At 32.6% G+C, this 23026-nt stretch overlaps 1 protein-coding gene across 1 annotated transcript in view; it reads left to right on the top strand.

The window, feature by feature from the left end:
* Window positions 1-23026, top strand: part of CCDC178 (coiled-coil domain containing 178) — a 630290-nt gene that overhangs the window by 48504 nt on the left and 558760 nt on the right. Inside the window, exon 2 of the mRNA XM_074277537.1 lies at window positions 11722-11790. Coding sequence (XP_074133638.1) covers window positions 11745-11790 — 46 coding nt within the window. The 5' untranslated portion in view covers window positions 11722-11744. The remainder of the gene's footprint in view (window positions 1-11721; window positions 11791-23026) is intronic.

Raw genomic sequence — 23026 nt, 5'->3', positions numbered from 1 at the left:
TGTACTAGAAATGTTGGCTATAGCAATAAGAAAAAAGAAATTAAAGGAAACAGAAGAGGCAATGAAGAAATAAAACTATCACTCTTTGTAGGTGATATGTTGACATAGTTAGAAAATCCTAGAAAAACCATCCAAAAACCTACTCTAAACAATTAACAGCTTTAACAGTTGCAGGACATAAAATAAACTCACATATACTATCCACATTTCTATAAATCACTGATAAAGCTCAACATAAAAGATAAATTCCATTTAAAATAACTGTAGACAACATAAAACATTTTGATGTCTACCTGCCAAAAATCCCCAGGAACTCTATGAACACAATTACAAAACACTTCTCACACAAATATAGTGAGATCTAAACAATTTGAAAAAAATATCAATTGCTCATGGGTAGGCTGAGCAAATATAATAAAAATGACAATTCTTCCTAATTGGCCTATTTGTTCAATGCCATATCAATAAAACTATAAAAAAATTATTTTATAGAACTAGAATAATAGAAATAACTAGAAAAATAATAACAAAATTCATTGGGAAGAACAAAAGGTCAATATTAAGGGAATTAATGGAAATAATGTAAAAGATGGTGGCTTTGCAGTACCAGGCCTAAACCTGTATTATAACACAGCAGTCATCAAAACCATTTGGTATTGGCTAAGAAATAGGTTGGTAGATCAGTGGACTAGATACACACGTCACAATAATTAAGGCCTATTGTAATCTAGTATTTGATAAACCCTCAAACTTTGGCTTCTGGGATAAGAACTCATTATTTGACAAAAATTGCTGGGACAACTAGAAAATAATCTGTCAGAAACTCATCATAGAACTACATACTCATACCATACCAAAATAATGTCAAAATGGGTACATAATTTAGGCATAAAGGATGATACTATAAACAAATTAGCAGAGTAAGGAGTAATTTATCTATCAGACCTTTGGAGAAGGGAGGAATTTAGGACCAAAAAGGAACTAGAGAACATTATGAAAGGCAAAGTAGACAACTTTGATTACATTAAATTAAAAAAAAAAAATTTCCACAAACAAAACCAACAGAAACAAGATTAAAAGGGAAGTACAAAGCTGGGAAAAATCATTACTGGCAGTGTTTTTGATAAAGGTCTCAGTTCTAAAATATATAAAGAACTAAGTCAAATTTATAAGTCATTCCCCAATTGAAAAATAGATAAAGGACAAATTTTAGATGAGGAAAATAAAAAGTCATCTATTGTAATATGAAAAAATGCTCTAAATCACTATTGATTAGAGTAATGAAAATTAAAACAATTCTTAGGTACTACCTCACATCTCTCAGATTGACTAAGATAATAGGAAAAGATAATGCTAAATGTTGAAGGGGGTGTAGGAAAACTGGGACATTAATGCATTGTTGGTGGAGTTGTTTAATAATGATCTAACTATTCTGGAGAGCAATTAGGAACTATGCTCAAAGGGCTATAAAACTGTTTATACTCTTTGACCCAGCAGTGTCATTACTGGGTCTGTATCCCAAAGAAAGCATAAAGGAGGAAAAAGGATCCATTTCTTTGTAGCAGCTCTTTTTGTGGCAACAAAAATTGGAAAACGAGTCGATTCCCATCAATTAGGGAATGGCTGAATATGTTGTGGTATATGAAGGTTATTGTTCTATACAAAATGATGAACAAGCTGATTTTTAAAAGGCTTTCCATGAAATCTTTAGAAAGATTTACATGAACTGATGCTAAGGGAAACAAGCAGAACTAGGAATACATTGTACATGATAACAAGAAGAATGTGCCATGAACAATTATGAAAGATTTGGTTCTTCTCCTTAGTTTTGTGATCCAAGGCAATCATTTTGGATATCACAATTGGTTAGAAAATGCCATCTGCATCCAGAAAAAGAACTATAGGGATTGATTGTAAATCAATATGTTCACTTCTTTTTTCTGTTTTTTTTCTCTTCCATGTTTTTTCCCCCTTTTCTGATTTTTCTCTCCCAACATGATTCATAAAGCATGTGAATTAAATATAAATAAATAAAAATTTTAAAAATGTAACTTTGATAAAGGAGGAATAAATACTAAACTCCAACTAATATATGAGAAGATAGAAATGGTAGTCTTTGGTTTAATGTGAAGTGAGATGAAGGCACTAGGTTATGCTTTTTTAAGATATTCTGGCCCATATGAAGTGCTGTAATAATTAGATCAGGTCATTAATTAAAATAATGGAACTATGTAAACAATGTAAGCAGGACATGTACCTGGTTAATATTGTGATTTTATTTGTATTTCTGGGATTTCTCTAACGTCTGAAGGGAGTAGGTGAGAGGGTCAGTAAGGAAAAGACAAAAATGAATACATTAAATGAATATCATACTTTAGGATTTAAATAGTGATACCGATTGGCTTCATTGTGATTTTTTCTTTTTTGGCATTTGTCAAGATTTCCTGAGAATAAAGTTGTATGATCTCAATGAACATGGATTAAATATGAATATGTACATCTATTTGTTAGTCAAAATGACTTGAAGGATTCTGATCTCATAGAAAACAAATATAAGCTTCCTATTTTTTTAGGAAATATTTGTGTGCTAAATTTTGATAATTTATTTGTTATATAATTCATGTATTATAACAAAAGGTGCTATGACAAAGAACTAATGAAAAGGATCAGAATACATTGAGTGCAACATTTCATTAGGTATCAGGATAATTCTTCCTTCTTCTAATTAATAATTAATAATTCTTCTAAGAACTAATTAAATGATGCATGAAATTCTTTGAGATTTTTTAATATTAAAATTTAGGGAAATGAGGAACAAGATTAATTTCATTGATCAGATACTTATATAGGATCTCTATTTTTGTTTTCATTTTGATAATGATCAATTTTGGAAATTTTTTATTGTTGATGATTTTGTTTGAGGTTTTCCTAGCAGAAATTTGCATCATCTAAAGCAATTTCCAGAATAACAAGTCATTATTTCTGTTTATACTATGTTAAGGACTGAGAAAGCAATTAAAAATGCTGGGTACCACACCTGTCAAATTGGCTAGAATGACAGGGAACGATAATGCAGAAGGTTGGAGGGGATGTGGGAAAACAGGGACACTGATACATTGTTGGTGGAATTGTGAATACATCCAGCCATTCTGGAGAGCAATTTGGAAATATGCTCAAAAAGTTGTCAAACTGTGCATACTCTGTGATCCAGCAGTGCTACTATTGGGGTTTGTATCCCAAAGAGATCTTAAAAAAGGGAAAGGGACCTGTATGGGCAAGAATGTTTGTGGCAGCCCTCTTTGTGGTGGCCAGAAACTGGAAATTATGTGGATGCTCATCAATTGGAGATTGGATGAATAAATTGTATGTATATGAATATTATTGTTCTGTAAGAAATGACCAACAGGATGATTTTAGAAAGGTCTGGAGAGACTTACATGAACTGATGAGTGAAATGAGTAGGACCAAGAGATCATTATAGACTTCAACAACAATAGTATATAATGATCAATTCTGATGGATGTGGCCATTTTCAACAATGAGATGAACCAAATCAGTTCCAATAGAGCAGTAATGAACTGAACCAGCTACACCCAGCGAAAGAACTCTAGGAGTTGACTATGAACCACTACACAGAAATCCCAATCCCTCTATTTTTGTCTGCCTGCATTTTGGATTTCCTTCACAGGTTAATTATACACTATTTTAAAGTCGGATTCTTTTTGTTCAGCAAAACAACTGTTTGGACATGTGTACATATATTGTATTTAATTTATACTTTTAACATATTTAACATGTATTGGTCAACCTGCCATCTGGGGGGTAGGGGTGGGAGGAAGGGGGGGGAAATTAGAACAAAAAGACAATTAGAGCAATTGTCAATGTTGTAAAATTACCCATGCATATATCTGGTAAATAAAAACGATTTAAAAAATTTAAAAAAATGCTGAGCACATGTGCTACAATTTTTTGACAGATTTAATGAGATGTGAAATAGAATATAGAGAGTAAGAGTTGTATTTCTAATGAAGCCAAATATTTCTGAATTTTCTTTTCCTTTATTGTGGTGAGCATTTATGGCTGTATCTGTTTATCACTTGTTACCTGATTTAGTAAATTTATAATTAATTATCCATGGATTATTTCAGGAATAGATTTTCTATTCTAGCATTCTTATCCATCTCCAACTAGTACCAGTTTTGTGCTACAACCACCAAATAAGTTGCTGGACATCTTCCCCACTTTATGGTTGTTAAGCTGATGGGATTTCTTGGATTCAGTATTCTTATATTCCTTGTACTATATTTTTGTTCACAAGAATAAACCTCTAAAATGTGAAATAATTTTGGAAAGAAATTTAAGTCAAAGAATCTCCCTCCACAAATCTCTGTGAGATTGTATATAGACAAGGGTGTAAGGACATTTTCCTGACATTTTCATGTAGGTAGTATGTTGTAATGTGGGAGCCATCTGCCCAGTGGCTTCTGGAGGTCTAACTCAGACCTGGAGAATGGATCTCTTCATGTGAGAGGTTGATGATACAAGGAGACTGAGAGGCAGCTGCTGTTCTTTGACCTCCCTACTGAGAGACCATTGTATTGTCTGATCTCCCTCCTCTTCCCTCTGCTTCCAATTTATTTCATTCCCAATCCACAAGGAGTATTTTCCAAGGCTGCTTTGTAACTCCTTCAAGTGTTATGATTAACAGCTGTAGAGGCTCTTGGAGAATTGAGCTGCACCTTCACTTAGGCATGGTGCTTAACATTGTAGTCAGTCTCCAAGAGAAAGGCAGTTTGAGATTTATATCTATTTAAAATAAATAGGTAAATCAATCTGTTTTGGAGAACCCCAGACAAAAGCTTTAGATGGTCCCAAAATAAGCCCTGGGTAGGGGCTAAGTATTCCATAAAATTATTTATCTTTCTTGGAGTATCTTTGAAGTCAGCCTGAACCCTACAATAAGCTCTTTTGTATTAGACAATTTTCTTGCCATATAAATCAGGGTTCAAATAATATCAATAAAATGATAAATAATAATAAATAATACATAGTATTCAATCCAAAAACTTTAGTTAAAGATCTTTGCTTCTCTCCTTGGGCATTCTTGTGCTCCTCATTCATACTTTTTCAGAATCTGAGGGTTTCTAGACTCATAAATTATACCTTTAAGACAAACACTTCTCACTGTAGTAAATTATATAGCTTAGCATACCCCCTTCTTGAATTCTTAATAGGAGGAACGTAACCTTTCCTCCGGATACTCTACCCAAAAAATTTTATTATCAAATTCTCTTAAGGATATATACAAGGTAATTTTACTGCATATGTAATATTTTTGCTATTTTTCAATACTTTTATGTCAATATTCATTAATGATAGTGATCAAACTTTTATCAGAGTTGTTTCATACAGAGTTTTTTCATATATTTAGTGAACATACATGTATTTGTATATATACATATATATCTATATAATTCTTTTATTTTAGTTCTATTGATTTTATTCAGTCATGAGTTTTAAAAATTTATATTAAAAAGTTTATCATTTAAGTATTGACTGTTGGTGGATAGATAGCTATCTTGGAAGCTAGGAAGACCTATCCTACTTCTAACATATACTGATCATGTGACCCTGGGCAAGTCACAAAATATCTGTGTTGTAGACACTACTGTACCTTTAGGTAGGTGTTTTTTTTTTTGTTTTTTTTTTTTTCCACTCAGATATATCTTAAGCCAATGAAAGCACAGTACTAGTTGCTACAAGCTTGTAAAATTTATATGATCAAAATTACATATTTTGCATTTCATAAACTCCCTTCTCCTATATTTGGTTTCTCCCCCTTTTAAATTGTTAGATTTTGTGTTTACATCATTTGTCTATTTAAAATTTATTAAATAATATATGTTACAAGATATTGGCCCAAGTCAGTTATATTTCTTGTTAAGTAAGATTGGGCCTCCCCATGTAGTTTTTAATTTTGAGTTTGTAAAAACAAAATAAAACAAAAACAAAAACATTAGAATGCTATTTCTTATGTGTCTCAGTTATGTAGTCCATTTCCTTAAATAGCTTTGCTAATTTTTTTTAAACTGGTGATATTGCTTTATAATATAATTGAGATTTGCTGATACTAGCTGGGCCTCTTTTATTCCTACTTTTAAAATTATTTCTTTTTATAATCTTTACTTTATGTAGTCATATAACTATAGATAGATAAGATGGACAGCATACACAGCTGTTAGCAAAATAGCAATATATACATACATATATACATATATATATTTATGCTGCCTAATTCTATACTGTATCCTCATTTAGCAATTGGATTGACATTGTACTAAATAGATTGTTTACAGCATCTTGCTTCATCATTTTTTTTTTTAATGTTGGTCTGCTCCAGCAAAATACATTGACTTTTTTTTCTCCAATTTTTAGTCTTCCATCTATTAGGTAAATATTATTTTTAAGTTGTATTTATATATGCCTAATAAACCTTCTTTGTAGATTAATTCTTATATAGCTTATTAATACTTTTTGTAATTATTTTTGAAGATAAGACAACTAGATGGGACAGTAAGTAGAGTGCTGGACTTGGAGTCAGAAGGACTTGAATTAAAATCCTGCCTTAAATATTCCTTCTCTTTTTGTGACTTGGCCAGTCACTTAGCTTTTTTTCATCTCAGTTCCTTCATTTATAAAATGAGGAATAATAATAGCATATAATTTCCAGGGCTGTGAGAATAATATGAAATATGTTCGTGAAGCATTTTGAAAATCTCATTATATAGATGAAATTTATTAATAATGATAATTTATGTAGCATTAGGACAAATTGATTTTTAAATATTTAGTAGCTATTACTTGTAAATTAGTTTGGTCCAGGGATATTTTTCTTTTGGAATTCCTTTATAGCTTGTTGCTTTATGGGTTAATTGAAATTAAATTCTCTTCTACATCTGTCCTGGGATATTATATATGGTGAATTTACTGTTTTCAATATTACTTTGTGTCTTTCTTTTTTTCTTGTAAAGTTTCTTGAAGTTTGATGTTTAAATTTCATTGTACTTTTCTGGGAGACCAATATTCTCAGATGATCTTGTCATATTTCTTCTTCAAGGAAAATTGTGTTTACTTTTATAGATTCCAGGTGTAATAATCTTGTTGATTTTTTTAATTTTGCTGTTATAATTCTTTATTTTATTGCTACATTTTTTACATACTGACTTTGCCATCCACAGTATTTTATTAAATTCTTAAACTATTAAAATTATTTGTTTTTTGTTTGAGCTGTCTGATTCTCTTTTTGAAATCTTGAAAGTGCTTTTGTTCTGTATTTTTTGTTATTTCTTTTATTATTTTTATTACCTCTTTTATTAAGCTTTTCTACCACTGAATTTTCTTATACTTGTTTCAGTGTTATTTCAGGAGGTCTACTTGCAGTAGTAATGCTAATTCTAGCATTACTCATTTTCTGTGAAAATTTCTTCGTAAGTCTTTTATCCCATGTTATTTATTCATTTTTAGGAGTTTTTTTCCTTTCCTCATTTTTGCTTGCTTATTTGAGTATGATTTTTCTTACAAAAATGTTTTGTTATTTTAAAAATTTATTTGGCATATATCTTTATTTTGCTATAGACATGACCATTCTGTTCATCCATTTTGCTAGAATTTTTCTCTCTCCTTTTAAAATATAAAAGTCAATATATAACCCATCTTCAGGGGAAACAAGGATAGAAGGTAACATTTACAGAATACTATTGTTATTGTTGTTTGTCCTTTGTTTTTTAAGAGGATGATATGATATACAAGTGAATTGGATTTAAGTGAGGGAGGGGTGGGCAAAATTACCAGCTTCACTTTCTTCTTCAGAGCCATCTGGGTCCAGTGGTGAGATATAGATCAGGATGACTGGAGATGGTCCTGGATGCAGTGGGAGATCTTGAATTTTTTAAGGCCTTCCATGGGTCTCAGTTTGATTAAAGCAATGCACAATCTGTGGTTAAGACATTATAGATCCTTTGCTAAGTACTTTACAAATATATCTCACTCTATCCACACAGCTACCCTGGAAAGAGGATGGTATCATGATTCTCATTTTACATATGAGGGAATGAAGGCAAACAGAAATTAAGTAACTTGTCTAGTTAATAAGAGTCTAAGACTGGATTTGAATTCAGGACTTCCTGACAACAGGTTTAGTATTCTTTCCTTACTTCACCTAGATGCCCCAGAATAATCTGAATTATTCATAGAATCTTGATGTTAAAAGGATGTCAGAGTACCTTACAAAAACCACACGGAAAGAGGTCATACAAAATTTGTTTGAAGGCCTCTAGTGAGAAGACATGTACTACCTTGCAATGTAGCAAAAATTTAATTTGGGATACTTTTTCTTGCATAAATTAATCTCATTTATAATTCCCAACTTCTATACCTATTTTCAGCTTTTGGTGTCCAGCAGACTATGATTAATTCCATATCCACACAATTACTCTTCAGATAATAGTGTCTTTGATTTTTATTTTTTGATCACCCTCATTCCAGGTAATAGTTTTATATGACCATAGTTATCTAATCAACTACCATGGATTCTATGATCATTTCCTGGTCTATGCACAGAAAGAGCCCTCCCTTTTGATCCTGAGATTCAGACATGAATCTCCAGCTGTTTTTTGGACCTCCTGAAATAAAAGTCCTATAGAAGTTTTAAACTCTGATATACCAAAGTAAAACGTATTTTCCCCCTGATTCTTCTTCTTTACCCTGTCACCCAGGCTCAGCTGCGTTAGTTGTCCTTGACTCCTCATTCTCATTCCTCATATCTAATCTGTTGTCAAATCTTAGTCATGTTTATAGAATCTCTCATAGCCCCTTCTCTCCACAGTTGTTCATTAGTTTAAGGCCCTTGTTATTTTTGTCTGCATAATATTTCTTATCTCATGTATGAACTCTCTAACTAGCCTCCTTGCCTTAATCTTTCTTTGTTCTAATTCATTATCAACTCAGCTAACTTGATAGAGTCCCCCCCCCCCAAGGGTAGATCTGACCAAGTTACATTTTTGCTCAGTGAGATCCAATTGGCTTCCTATTCCTTCAGGATCAAATATAAATTTCTATGTTTGACATTTAAAAATCTTGAAAACCTGTCCCCTTCTTATTTTTCCATTCTTATACTTTATTGCTCTACAAGCACATTATGATCCAGTCCTGGGAACTTGCATGTTCTTAGAACTTGCATACTTGTAGTACTAGGAACACAACATTTCATATCACATCTTAGTACTTTTGCATGGGCTATTGCACCATTCCTAAAATGTTCTGTCCTCTCACCTCTATCTTTTAGTTTCTCTGGCCTCCTTAAAACCAAGCTCAACAAAACTACAAAACACTTTCTAGACAAATAAAGTCAGATCTAACCAATTGGAAAAATACTAAGTGCTCTTGGATAGGGTGAACAAATATAATAAAGATGACAATATTACCTATACTAATCTATTTATTGAGTGCTATACCAATCAGACTCCCAAGAAACTATTTCAATGACTTAGAAAAAATAATAAGGAAATTCATCTGCAAGAATATATATATTGTATTTAACTTATACTTTAACATATTTAACATATATTGGTCTACCTTCCTATCTGGAGAGGGGGGGGGGAAGGAGAGGAAAACTTGGAACAAAAGGTTTTGCAATTGTCAATGCTGAAAAATAACCTATGTATATATCTTGTAAATAAAAAGCTATAAAAAAGACCAAGCTCAAATATCATCCTCTATAAGAATCTTTTCTTGATCCACTAAGCTATTACTGCCTTCTTCAGAGGGAGAGTCAATTGACATTTATTAAGTGCCTACTGTATGCCAAACATTGTGCTAAGCATCTGGGGTACAAGATAGCACCGGTCTTCAAGGGATTCACAATCTAATAACAAAACACAACACATACAAAAATCTAATGAAGAGAGATAATAAAAAGAAGCTAAAAAAGGAGGGGTTTAAGAAGAGGATATAATGAAATCTTATATTGGGGGGGAGATGATCTAAGGAGGTGTTTCTAGAGATAATGAAATCTAGCTAGATGGAAAATGATAGTGAGTTAATATTTTTGGTGAATGTCTGAGATTATTTTTCTCTTAGAGATATGAAAATCTAATCAAAAGGGTCTCAAACTAAAATTGAAGGTGGTGGAGGAGAATGATTAATATTTACATATTATCCACAATATGGGAAACTGAATACCATTGGAAATAGAAATTCACAAGAAATAAAAATTGAATAAAGGAGATAGAAGTAAAAAGAGATATATGTGTACCTAGTTATTTATACTTTTATCCTTCATTAGAATGTAAGCTCCTTGAGGGCAGAGATTATTTAATTTTCTTTAGATCCACATTGCTGACTACACATAGAGGTGCCTAATAAATATTTATTGTACTGATCTGACTTGACTTTTCCAAGCTAAATGTTCCCATTTCCTTTAATAAAAATTTCACGTTGAATTATTTCAATATTCTTTACCATCCCAGTCACTCTCTTCTTAATCTCTAGCTCTAATCTAGAGCCCAGAATTGATCACAGTTCTATGGATTTTATATGACAAGAGAAAAATATTATAGTACTGTCATTTCCTTAGTTTCCTCTTTAATTACTGCAATCTATAATTCTACTTAACTTTTTCCCCTTTCCTTCTTCCCTCCCATCCTCCTTCCTTCCTTCCTCCCTCCCTCCCTCCTTCCCTCCCTCCCTCCCTCCCTCCCTCCTTCCCTCCTTCCCTCCTTCCTTCCTTCCCTTCCTTCCCTTCCCTCCTTCCCTCCTTCCCTCCTTCCTTCCTTCCCTTCCTTCCCTTCCTTCCTTCCTTCCTTCCTTCCTTCCTTCCTTCCTTCCTTCCTTCCTTCCTTCCTTCCTTCCTTCCTTCCTTCCTTCCTTCCTTCCTTCCTTCCTTCCTTCCTTCCTTCCTTCCTTCCTTCCTCCCTTTCTCCCTTCCTCCCTTTCTCCCTTCCTCCCTCCCTCCCTTCCTTTTGTTTATGGTGAATGTCTGGTTATTTCTGGTGCTTTTCATTTTCCTATTTCTTTGAATTTAAGTTGATAAATATTAGTAGGTACTCTCCTTTTCCTTTTTTTTTCAGTTTAATACCCTTTTGATTAGATTTTACAGGTCTATTGGAAGTATTTTGTTATTAGCTCTTGTTAGTTTTATCATCTTGCTTGATGCCAAGCCTGACTTCTGATACTTCAACACATGGCAAAGAAAAGTGAATTTCATTCACAGAGATCAGTTATTTATTTCCAGTGCCTTACTTTTTCTTTGGAAGCCCTTGCTTTCAATTGAAATCTGTGATAGTTATACTAGTTGAGCTCCAAAGACCATTATCTTGCCTAAGGACTAATCTTTAATTTTGTAGCATCCTTTAGTTTCATTGTCTCCATATAAGTTACTTAAAGTGATCAGTTAGCAGGTTTGACAAGTCTTCGGCTATGATCCTTCTTTTCCTCTTCCTTTGACAAATCAGCTGTTTCTAATAGTAGGGGAAGCAAACATGGAAAGTGCTGGACCCACAAATTTACTTGTATTGATACTTCTGTAGTTTAAATTTTCTGTTATTTTTAAAAGCCCATACCAATAAAACTATTGACTCTAAAACTGCCTGTTCTTCAAATTAATATAAGGTACTTAGAGACATGATATTCAATTCGTTATTTCTCCTTTTTCTCTTTACTTAGGTTTCAAAAAACTTCCAGTGAAAATGTCTGACAGAAAATCATATTCCAGGTTTAGGAACCTGAGACCAAGTAAGTTTATTTTTTAACGTTTAATTCATGTTTTCAAGTTTCCCAGCTATTAAAATAAAAATTGAAATCATTAAGTTCTTTCATGTTTTAAAATGTATTCTAGACTTTTCTTTTTTGACCTCAAAACTGTGAAAGTTATTTTCAGAAATGATTCTTGCAATGCATTCTTGCCTTGATGCGTCAATGTGGCATGGAGATGTCTCTAGTTTCTTGAAGACCATATTTGTGGTGGTATAGAATTTCTGAACAGTTCAACTGAGATAGAAAAAAAAGTTTTTAGGGTGAGCCTAATTACCAACTGTTTGTCACGTTAGGTCTAATCTTGCTAAGTTTAGGAAGATTCCACATTAGAATTGAATTTCAATTCGATTCAAATAATTACAAAAACTTTTATGAAAAATTAAATTATGTATAAAGCTCTGTGTAAGTGCTAATGCCACTAAAACAAAAGTAGTCTTTTTCTTTAAGAATTTACTCCAAAGTAAATTGTCTATTTGTCTTTTTTTTTTTTTTTTTTTTGGTCATTGTCATATGGGAAGATTATCTACTAAAAAAACTAGGGGTTATGGTCAGTAATTTGGATTACATTAAATTAAGAAGCTTTTGCACAATCAAAAAATTAAAAGGGAAATATAACACTAGGGAAAATCTTTATAGACAGTATTTCTGATAAAGGTATCATTTCTAAACTATATAAAGAACTGTGTCAAATTTATAAGAATACAAGTCATTCCCTAATTGATAAATTGTCAAAAGATATGAACAGACAATTTTCAGATGATAAAATTAAGGCCACTTATACTTGTATAGAAAAATGCTCTAAGTAACTATTGATTAGAGAAATGCAAATTAAAACAACTCTGAGATACCATCTCACATCTCTCAGATTGGCTAAGATGACAGAAAAAGATGATAAATGTTGGAGGGGATGTGGGAAAACTGGGATATTAATGTATTGTTGGTGGAGTTGCGAAACGATCCAACCATTCTGGAGAGCAATTTGGAACTATGCCCGAAAGACTATCAAACTGTGCATTCCCTTTGACCCAACAGTGCCATTACTGGGTCTGTATCCCAAGGAAATCATAAAGGAGGGAAAAGGACCCACATGTGTAAAAATGTTTGTAGCAGTTCTTTTTGTTATATCAAAGAATTGTAAAATGAGTACATGCCCATTAGTTGGGGAATGGCTGAACAAGTTATGGTATATGAAGATAATGGAATATAATTGTAATATAAAAATGACAAAGAAGCTGATTTAAGGAAGGTCTGGTAAGGTTTACATGAACTAATGATGCTGAGCAAAATAAGCAGGATCAGAAATACATTGTACACAATTAACAGCAAGAATGTGCAATGATCATTTATGAAAGACTTGATTCTTCTCAGTGGTTCAGTGGTTGGAGCATTATAAAGCAATGTATTAAAAATGAATAAACTTACTATAATAAAAAAGAAAAGGATATCCATGTCAGTAAATTCCTAGAATTGTAGAAGTAAAATGTTATTGGATTATGCTTTATGAGCTGATTAACATTGGAAATAATAAATATTCTTTATGGTCTGAGTCCTCATTCAGACATAGATATTTCCTTAGGTTCTTAAAGTCCTGTCTCTAGTTTATCTCCATCTCTAGCAATTTTCACTATTCTGGAGAGGCTTCAAAATTGACCATGGCATAACTGGGAGACTCATGATCAGAAGACTGACTTGAAATTGATGAATTAATTTGCTATGGCAACACATGAAAGAAAGACAAATTTTTAAAATGATGATTAGTCATTCATGAGTACAGTTTCTGTAGTGATGAAGGCAATAGCAGAAAAGCAGACACAAAGAACGTAGAATTGTAGTGTTTAGATTTTCTACAAACATTAATTTAGCCATTAGTAGTCCAGTTAAGAGATTTTTGCCCAGCGTGATACCATATCTGTTTTACAGCTCCTTTGATAGTCACAAGAAGCTCATTGAACAATGTTACCTCTATTACATTTAAATTAAGAATTTTTTCAATTGAACAAATGCATGGAGATCCGTTTTTGGAGAAGAGTCTTGTAAATTAGATTTCTGCTCTATCAATTTAGGCATTATTCTGTTGTTAACACATAGTAAATATGGTAATATCTGTACTTTTTTCATTCAGTTTTGTGACTGTAATGGTATGGTCTGCTGCAGTCCTTTGAGATTTGATTCTGACTTGACTTTCTAGGCCAATTTTATATTATCCCTCTTCATACAATCTACATTCCAGCCATATTCTTAATTGATATTCTCATATGCAAAGTTTCATCTTTTGCCTTTGCATGGCTTTTCACTCTCCCTATCCCCATGCCTTTTCTTTTTTTTTTCTTCTTTTTTTTAAATAAAACTTTTTATTTTCAAAACACATGCATAGATAGTTTTCAACATTCACCCTTGCAAAACTTTGTGTTCTAATTTTTTTTCTCCTTCCCTTCCTCCCACCTCCTCTCCTAGATGGGAAGTAATCTAATATATTTTAAACATGTGCAATTGTTCTGTACATATTTTCATACAGCAAAAGAAAAATTAGATCAAAAAGGAAAAAAAGAGAAAAAACCCTTAAAATCATGTCTTTTCTTTTTACCTCCATTTTCACCTCCACTTTCATTCTTAGCTCCCTTCAAGGCTCAACTCAAATGTCATCTTCTTCATAAAAATCTTTCTTGAGATTTTCCTACAGTTGTTAGGGCTCTTCCCATCTGAAATTATTTGCATTTACTTGGAAGATATTTTGTATATATTTATTTGGATACATGTTTTCCCCTCTGTGACTCAGTTCCCCCTTTCTTTCCACCAATTTGTAATGTTCTTGGAAGAAAGGGTTATTTTGTTTTTGCTTCAGTGCCTGTAGTACAGGTCCTTGATGGGAGTAGGGATTTAGTAAATTCTTTTTGAATTGAATTGAAAGGAAACATTGAAAAAGTAATAATTTTTACAGTATAATTTCTTTTAGAAGATTGAGAAGTAGAAGAAAACCTTCCAAAAGCAGGCTACTAAACCAGGGGAAAGAGAATCTAAAGTAACAGATAATAGAAAAATAAAAATCAATTATTTAAATTTTTATTGTGTTGATACTGGAAAAATTAAATCTAATAATCACTTAGAATTTGTGATTTTTTTAAACTACAGAGTAAAACTTGTTATTCAAAATGAAATGAAACTCAAAGACCTATGTAATAGAATAGATTGCAGCAGCCATTAGTTTTATTGCCAAATAGCTATGTACAGTTCAATGTGATTGACATTTCATGTAGATGTTCAAGGATAAGGTAAGAACAAAGATATAGTAATTCAAATCAATAAGTAATCTATGTTTTGCTTCCTATTTTAGAATAAAAGTTGGTAATGCATTTTTCTTAACTCTCTGTGGACCAGAGATTGAAAACAGAATTATCTAACATGCATAGCAATTATCTTTTCTGGGGGGAGAAAAAAAAAAAAAAAACTACGCCTCAGAGATGGTTAAGAGTTTTATTTGGTATGTTCAACCTCAACTCAAGGAAGAAATTGCCATTTATGGCAAAGTCTTCCCCTGTCCTCTTTTCTTTTTTTCCCCCTTGCACTTAATAGTATTTTATTTTTTTCCAAATAAATGTTAAGATAGTTTTCAAGATTCATTTTTATAAGGTTTTGAGTTCCAAATTTTTCTCACTTCCTCTCATCTTCCCCTTTCCCAAGACTTCAAGTAATCTGATATAGGCCAGACATATACAATCATGTTAAACATGTTTCCATATTAGTCATGTTGTGAAAGAAAAATCAGAACAAAAGGGAAAAATCACAAAAAAGAAAAAATAATAATAAAAAAATGAAAATAATATGTTCTCATGAGCATTCAGACTCCACAGTTCTTTCTCTTGATGTGGATGGCATTTTCCATCCCAAGACTTTTGGAATTGTCTTGGATTACTATATATTGCTAAGAAGAGCTAAGTCTAAGACAATTCTCAGATGAAGAAATTAAAACTATTTCTAGCCATATGAAAAGATGCTCCAAGTCATTATTAATCAGAGAAATGCAATTTAAGACAACTCTGAGATAACAATACACACCTGTCAAATTGGCAAAGATGACAGGAAAAGATAATGAGGAATGTGGGAGGGGATGTGGGAAAACTGGAACACTGATACATTGTGGGTGGATCTGTGAATGGATCCAACTATTCTGAAGAGCATTTGGAACTATGGTCAAAAAGTTATCAAACTGTGCATACCCTTTGATCTAGCAGCATTACTACTGGGCTTATATCCCAAAGACATCTTAAAGAAGGGAAAAGGACCTGTACGTGCAAGAATGTTTGTGGCAGCCCTCTTTGTAGTGGCCAGAAACTGCAAACTGAGTGGATGCCCATCAATTGGAGAATAGCTGAATAAATTGTGGTATTTGGATATTATGGAATATTTTTGGTCTGTAAGAAATGACCAGCAGGCTGATTTCAGAAAGGCCTGGAGAGACTTACATGAACTGATGCTGAATGAAATGATCATTATATACTTCAACAACAATATTATATGATGATCAATTCTGATGGACGGGATCCTCTTCAACAATAAGATGAACCAAATCAGTTCCAGTAGACCAGTAATGAATTGAACCAGCTACACACAGTGAAAGAACTCTGGGAAATGAGTATGAACCACTACATAGAATTCCTAATCCCTCTATTTTTGTCTGACTGCATTTTTGATTTTCTTCACAGGTTAATTGCACACTATTTCAAAGTCTGATTCTTTTTGTAACTGTAATATGTAATATGGACATGTGTACATATATTGTATTTAACATATACTTTAGCATATTTAGCATGTATTGATCAACCTGCCATATGGGGGAGGGGGTGGGGAGGAGGGGAAAAATTGGAACAAAAGGTTTTACAGATGTCAATGCTGAAAAATTACCCATGTATATATCTTGTAAATAAAAAAAAAAAAAAGGAGAGTTAAGTCTATCTTAGTTGATCATCACATAATGTTGCTGTTATTGTATAGTCTTCTCCTGATTCTGCTCACTTCACTTAGCATAACTTCATGTAAGTCTTTCCAGGTTTTTCTGAAATCTGCCTGCTCATCATTTCTTATAGTGCAATACTATTCCATTACATTTATACACCACAGCTTGTTCAGCCATTCTTCTGTTGTTTATTATTCCTTCATTTTCCAGTTCTGGGAAACTTTTTCAATATAAGCTGGGCTATTTTGGTATTCCTCCAATAGGTTCCACATTCTTTTGCCTCAATCCCTCTCATTCATGCTGTTCCTTTTGCATATAAACCACTTCCATGAATTCCTCCCTCTAATTCTGCTTATCATTGTCTTCAAAACTTAATTTAAATGTTTTTTCCATGAAATATTTTATTTGTCCCCCAATCAGAATTAATCTCATTGACCTCTGAAATTTAAAAAAAAATTGTATTCTATACTGTATTATTATTATTATTTCTACACATCTGTGGTAGGAACATTGGTCATGTAGGCAAAATTAATTTTTCCTTGTGTTCAGTTGTTTTTCAGTACAGTTCAACTCTTTAATGATTCTATTTGTATTTTTCTTGTCAAAGATATTTATGATTTGACATTTTTTTCTTCAACTCATTTTATAGATGAGAAACTGAGGCAAACAGGGTTATTTAACAGCTAATAAATGTCTCAGGCTAGGTTTGAAATCAGGAAAAATGGTCTTCCTGATTCTAGGCCCATAACACTCTTACCTACTGTGCCATCTAGTTGCTCCCTCCTTTTTTTTTTTTTTTTTTTTTTTTGGTTAAACTAGTCTTTGAGACTTAACTTTGAGACTAGACTCTGAAACACTCAGAGTTAGGCCATTAAGTTTCCTGGTAGCTTAAGTACAAAAGTTTGCCCACAAGGAAGCAGGAGTTAGGTTTCCCTCAGACTTTTGGTTGGCAAACCAGCAGAATAAATACAGATTTCAGGGAAGATTTACAAAATTAAATCAATGGAATGTCTTTGCTGCCTATCCTTTCACAGAGACAGCCAAATGAAACTTCCTTTTGTTAACTCTTAAATAGTCTATGGTGGTCTCATTTAATTTCTGTTCTGAATTCAAAACATCATACTGGTCTGAATCTGATTTAGCTTATACTAATGTTTTATCTTACTGGACTATAAGCAATTTGTGGGTAGAGATTACATTATTCATCTTTATATTTCCCCAATCACTTATAATTTGGTATCTCTATACAATAAAAAATAAAACAAAGTAATGTTTAATGAATGTTTTTTCCTCCTCTCTCCCTCCTTCCCTCCCTCCTTTTACCTTTGATGCTTCAGAAACTGAATGTCAAAGTATATGATCATTGGCTCATGGGATCATAGATGTAAAGCTGGTTGGGGCCTTAGGAGCCATGGATCCAATCCCCACACTTTACAAACAAAGTCACTGACATTTAGAGAGGCTAAACAGATTTCACACAACTGCTAAGTGTCTGAGGCTGAAGTTTAACCACCAGGTAACAGTTCTATTTGCTTTCAAGAATTTTCTCATATTTTTCTTGGAATTTCTCCACTATGACTCAAAAGTTATGTGTCAGATTTGGAGCACAAAAACTTCATGTGATTGTACTATTTTGTTAGGCTTATAAAGGTAACCAAGTCTCCCAAGAAATGGTATTATCTGTTGACTTGAGCCTGAACATGAATTTAACTTTGCCAGTTTTGCCTCTCTAAGGAGAATCTGTGAGCTATCTTATATTTAGCTACAATTTCTTTGTTTTTATATATAACAAAGGAGTTACATTGATGAAATTCAATTCTTTCAGTATTATATCAATTCAGTCAATACATCAATACATTAATAAAAATATATATATAAATGTAAACAGATACACATTAATAATATGAAATCAATATAATATACAACATAATAATGATTAATAATATAATTAACAATTAAATACTATATTAATAACGCATACATATTAATAAACCACTTGGATCACTTTAGATTTTATGATTTCTATAAATTGTACTAGGCCAAGACAAAAAACCTAGCACACACCAAGACACACACCTAGCTTCCACTGCCCTAGTGAATTGTTTTAGCATGTGGAATTATCTGAGAATTGAAAGGATTAGGGATACCACTGGTAACTAATAGATTTAACTAGAATGTAAAATTGTGTGCTTTTGTAGATATTGTACCTTTTTTTTTTTTTTTATTGAGAATATGATGTAGATGAGCCCTTGTGGCTTGAGAAGGTGACAGTTTTTAAAGCGGAAATTTACCAGATGTGAATATGATGGGGTAGCTGAGGAACAGTATGTGTAAGAGGTATACTTTTTCAGGATGTCTAATATTCTATGCAGGTCTTTAGTAATGTCTTCATGTCACAATATATTAGATATCTAGTAATAGTCCAGTGTATGATGAAAGACTTTCAATGCTTGTATTGAGATTCTGCTCCATCAATCTAAGGGTATATTTGAAAGGTCATAGGCAATACTATCAAACCAAATATAATTTTATTTCTAAGTCAATTCATAAAGAAAAGAGATGAATTGGAATGATTGCCTGGGATTAATCTAATCTGAAGGAATATAATTATATTACTTGAAAAAAAGAATTATCCAAGATTCATTCATTCACTTTAAAAATCACATTTCATTATTCAAATGGAAGTTAAACAAAAACCTCTATTTTTTTTCTTACAAGACAAATCTAAATCCAATAAAATTTTATATGGAGCCAACTCTTGATTATTCTTGCTAATGTAGTGGAGAGGAGTCATAGTTAACAAGAAATAATGATAATCGTAAAAGAAAATGTATATGTTAAATTTTCATGAATGATTGCCCTACTAATTTTGAATATAGGCTGATGTAGACAAAGCATATATAATATTTTGCTTGCTTCTTATTCTCCTTAGATACATTTGAACTGAATTTTATCCTTATTTTTATGAACAGTCCTCTTATCCTCTATTTCTCTATATCTCCCCTTTGGTAAGTATTTTCATTTTTATGGTTTTTAATACGTATCACCTTTACTCCTATTCTTTATCTCCAAACCAGAGGCTTTTTTGATCACCTCTCCAGGACTTCTCTGTCTTTAATGCTCTGTAAATTCCAGAGTTAATGAAGGTAGGGCAGGTACAAGAAGAAAGAATACTCTTTCTTGATAGGGCTGTTATTGAGCCTACCAGGTCCGATAAGAGCAGTGATAGCTGGAGCAGTTCTCCAATTGAGACTCCAGACAAATAAGGCTACCTAATAAATATTAGTATGTCCATGACTAGAACAAATAAGATTCATGTTCTTGGTTCAACTTACTGCCAAGTTCTTTCTCTTGGAATTGGAGTCTTGCTCCTGACCACAAAATTTTGCCCATTGCTAGCTTCCTCTTAGATGTTGACTTTTCCTAGAATCCTTTTCTTTCCCTAAACATTTGGTTCATTTGGCATTGTGAGCTCAAAGTTCTTTGGCTTAAAAATTATCTGTTTTTTTTTTTTCCCCTCCTTCTCATTCTTGGGACAATGAGGGTTTAGCCCACAGCATGGACTCTATTTAGCCATATTATTTATCTAAGCCTACTCCATCCCCCAGGGATCAGGCCAGAAAGAGAAGTAAAATTGCCCATGTTCCAAATCAAATTTATTATCTTTCTATTCACACCAATTTCTTATTACCATCATTAGAGGGAATAGCAGTTAAGCAAACTGTGGAAAAAGAAAAGTACCCTTCCATTTCTAAACTAGCAGTCTACACATCAGACTTATGGAATTCATGCCCCTAGTGTGGGGAAGTTAATATACTATGGGCCCCCCAGCCCACTGTATCTAGTTGGCTCCAGACTAAATAAAGATTATGTTTAACATTCTGGCCAGCTGTCTAGGTAGGCCATCTTGCTGTCTGCGCTTCTGTCTTACTCTTACTTCTCTTTCACTCTCTCCATTTTCAAATTGTACTTTGGACGCAATAATTATATTAATGATATTATCAATTTTGGAAAGATTATTGATTGACTTTTGGCTTAATCCACTGTCTCCATGATTCTCCAGATCAAAACTCAAAACTCCCTTCCTTGTTCACTACTCTTCCTCTCCCTATTAAAATGTGAGCTTCTTTAAGGCAATGATTATCTTGCTTTTTCCTAATGTTTTCCTTCCTCCCTTCCTCTGTCTCTCCCTTCCTCCCTCCCTTCCTCCCTTTCCCCCTCCTTTCTTCCCTTCTTCCTTTCCTCTCTCCCTCCCTTCCTTCCTTCCTTCCTTCCTTCCTTCCTTCCTGCTTTTCTTCCTTCCTTCCTTCCTTCCTTCCTTCCTGCTTTTCTTCCTTCCATTTCTTAATTAACAATATTCCATTACATCCATATACTCAGGTTGGTCTTTTCTTCCTTAATTGTATAGGGGCAATCTAAGGAACCTTCTTACATTCTAGATTCTAGTTTATTAGATTCTCATTCACCTGTCCCCTTATTCTTATGAACCCCCAGTCAAAACATACAGCAAGTTTCAGTCTCTTTGCTCCTTTCCATACTTTTAAGAAATTTAATATATTCCTTTTTTTTTTTTTAACATTTTCTTCTCTCTCAGAATGAAATCAATCTATTTCCAGTTTTCCTGTTTTCCTCATTTAATTCTGAAGTAACAGTTTCTTCCTCTCTACCTGTTAAAAATCTTAGCACTATACAGGGAATATGAAAAGTCTTAGTTTTTATATCTTTTACTTTTTAACAGTTTAACATTATACCAATACTTTGGGGATAAAACTATATCTCTTTCCATTTGACCAAAATCTAGGATTTTTTTTTTTGATTCCCATGTCATGTTTTGTTTTATTTTATTCTTGAAAATATATATTTTTTCTTTTTTTGTATATCACTTCTCCTACTCTCTGTCCCCCTTTCCCTCTCAGAAAGCCATACCATATAATAAATACTATTTTTAAAAAGTAAAGATGAAAAATCAGCATAATTGATCAAGATATTGAAAGCATCTGAAAATTCTTACACTTAACAGACTTCCCATCTCTGCACAAGAGTGGGTAAGTCTTCTCATATTCCTTCCTTTAGCGATATTTCTTCTTATTATTATTACGTACCATTCATTTTTTGGTTTTTGTGTGTGTGTGTCTTTCCATTTACTATTTTGTTATTGTCACCGTATCAATTGTTTTATTGACTTTATTTACTTTATTCTATATCATGTAGTCCATGTAGCTATTTTCATGCTTCTTTGTATACATCATATTTGTTATTTCTTTCAGTATATTCATCTTTCATTACGTATTACATATACTATGACTTATTTAGTTATTTTCCAATTGATGTGTTTTTGTACTTGGCTTTGATCTTTTCATCTCAAACAACTAAAATTCATCTATCCCATTAAAGAAATTGCCTTGCAGAGTGAGTTATTTTTGGCTGTACACTCTTTTTAATTTTTCCTTTTGAGACATAATCCTATTTCATTTCTTAATTTCATCAGAAGTTGCCAAGTTTTGTGATATTGAGTTCTTTGACTCTCATATTTCTTTTTAGACGTTTAATGGATGTGGTGTGTGTGTGTGTGTGTGTGTGTGTGTGTGTGTTTATGTTTTAAATATGGAAGCTCTGAATTTTGGGTAAGTTAATTTGGCATTTTTCCTTTTGAAATTTCTTTTAGGAGATAATTGATATATACTTTCAAACTTCACTTTGCCCCCTGGTTTTAGTAGATCTTGAAAGTTTTCATATATGATTCCTTACAAAACAACACCCAAGGCTTGATTTTTGTTTGTTTGTATTGTTTTGTTTTTAAGCATGGAGTCAGCTAGGTAGTGTACTAGATACTAGGTCTGGAGTTAGGAACACCTGACTTTAAATTTGGCCTCAGACACTTATTAGCTCTGTAACATTGATTAAGTCATTTAATTTTTGTTTCTTTCAGTTTCCTCATTTGTAAAATGGGATTAATAATAACCCTAGTGTGCAGTGTTTTGTGAGGATTAAAAACAATAATGTTTGTAAGGCACTTAGCACAGTGCCTAGCATGTAGTAGGTACTTTAAAAATACTTGTGTTTTCTCATTTTCAGGTTGCTGAATGATTTTCATTTCTCTTTCCTTAGTATTTTTTCCAGGTCAGTTTTTGATGTTAGATATTTTGCATTTTCTTCTTTTTTTTTTTTCTTCTTTTGATTTTGTTCTGCTATTTCTTGTTCTCTCTTATAAAGTTGTTGATTTCTGCTTAGTATATTTTTAGTTTTTAAGGAAGTAATTTCTTG

This window comes from Sminthopsis crassicaudata, chromosome 1, assembly GCF_048593235.1.
Source record: "Sminthopsis crassicaudata isolate SCR6 chromosome 1, ASM4859323v1, whole genome shotgun sequence".
Classification (NCBI taxonomy): Eukaryota; Metazoa; Chordata; class Mammalia; order Dasyuromorphia; family Dasyuridae; genus Sminthopsis; species Sminthopsis crassicaudata.
Note: the sequence above shows the minus strand (reverse complement) of the source record. Positions and strands in the feature narration are given on the sequence as shown.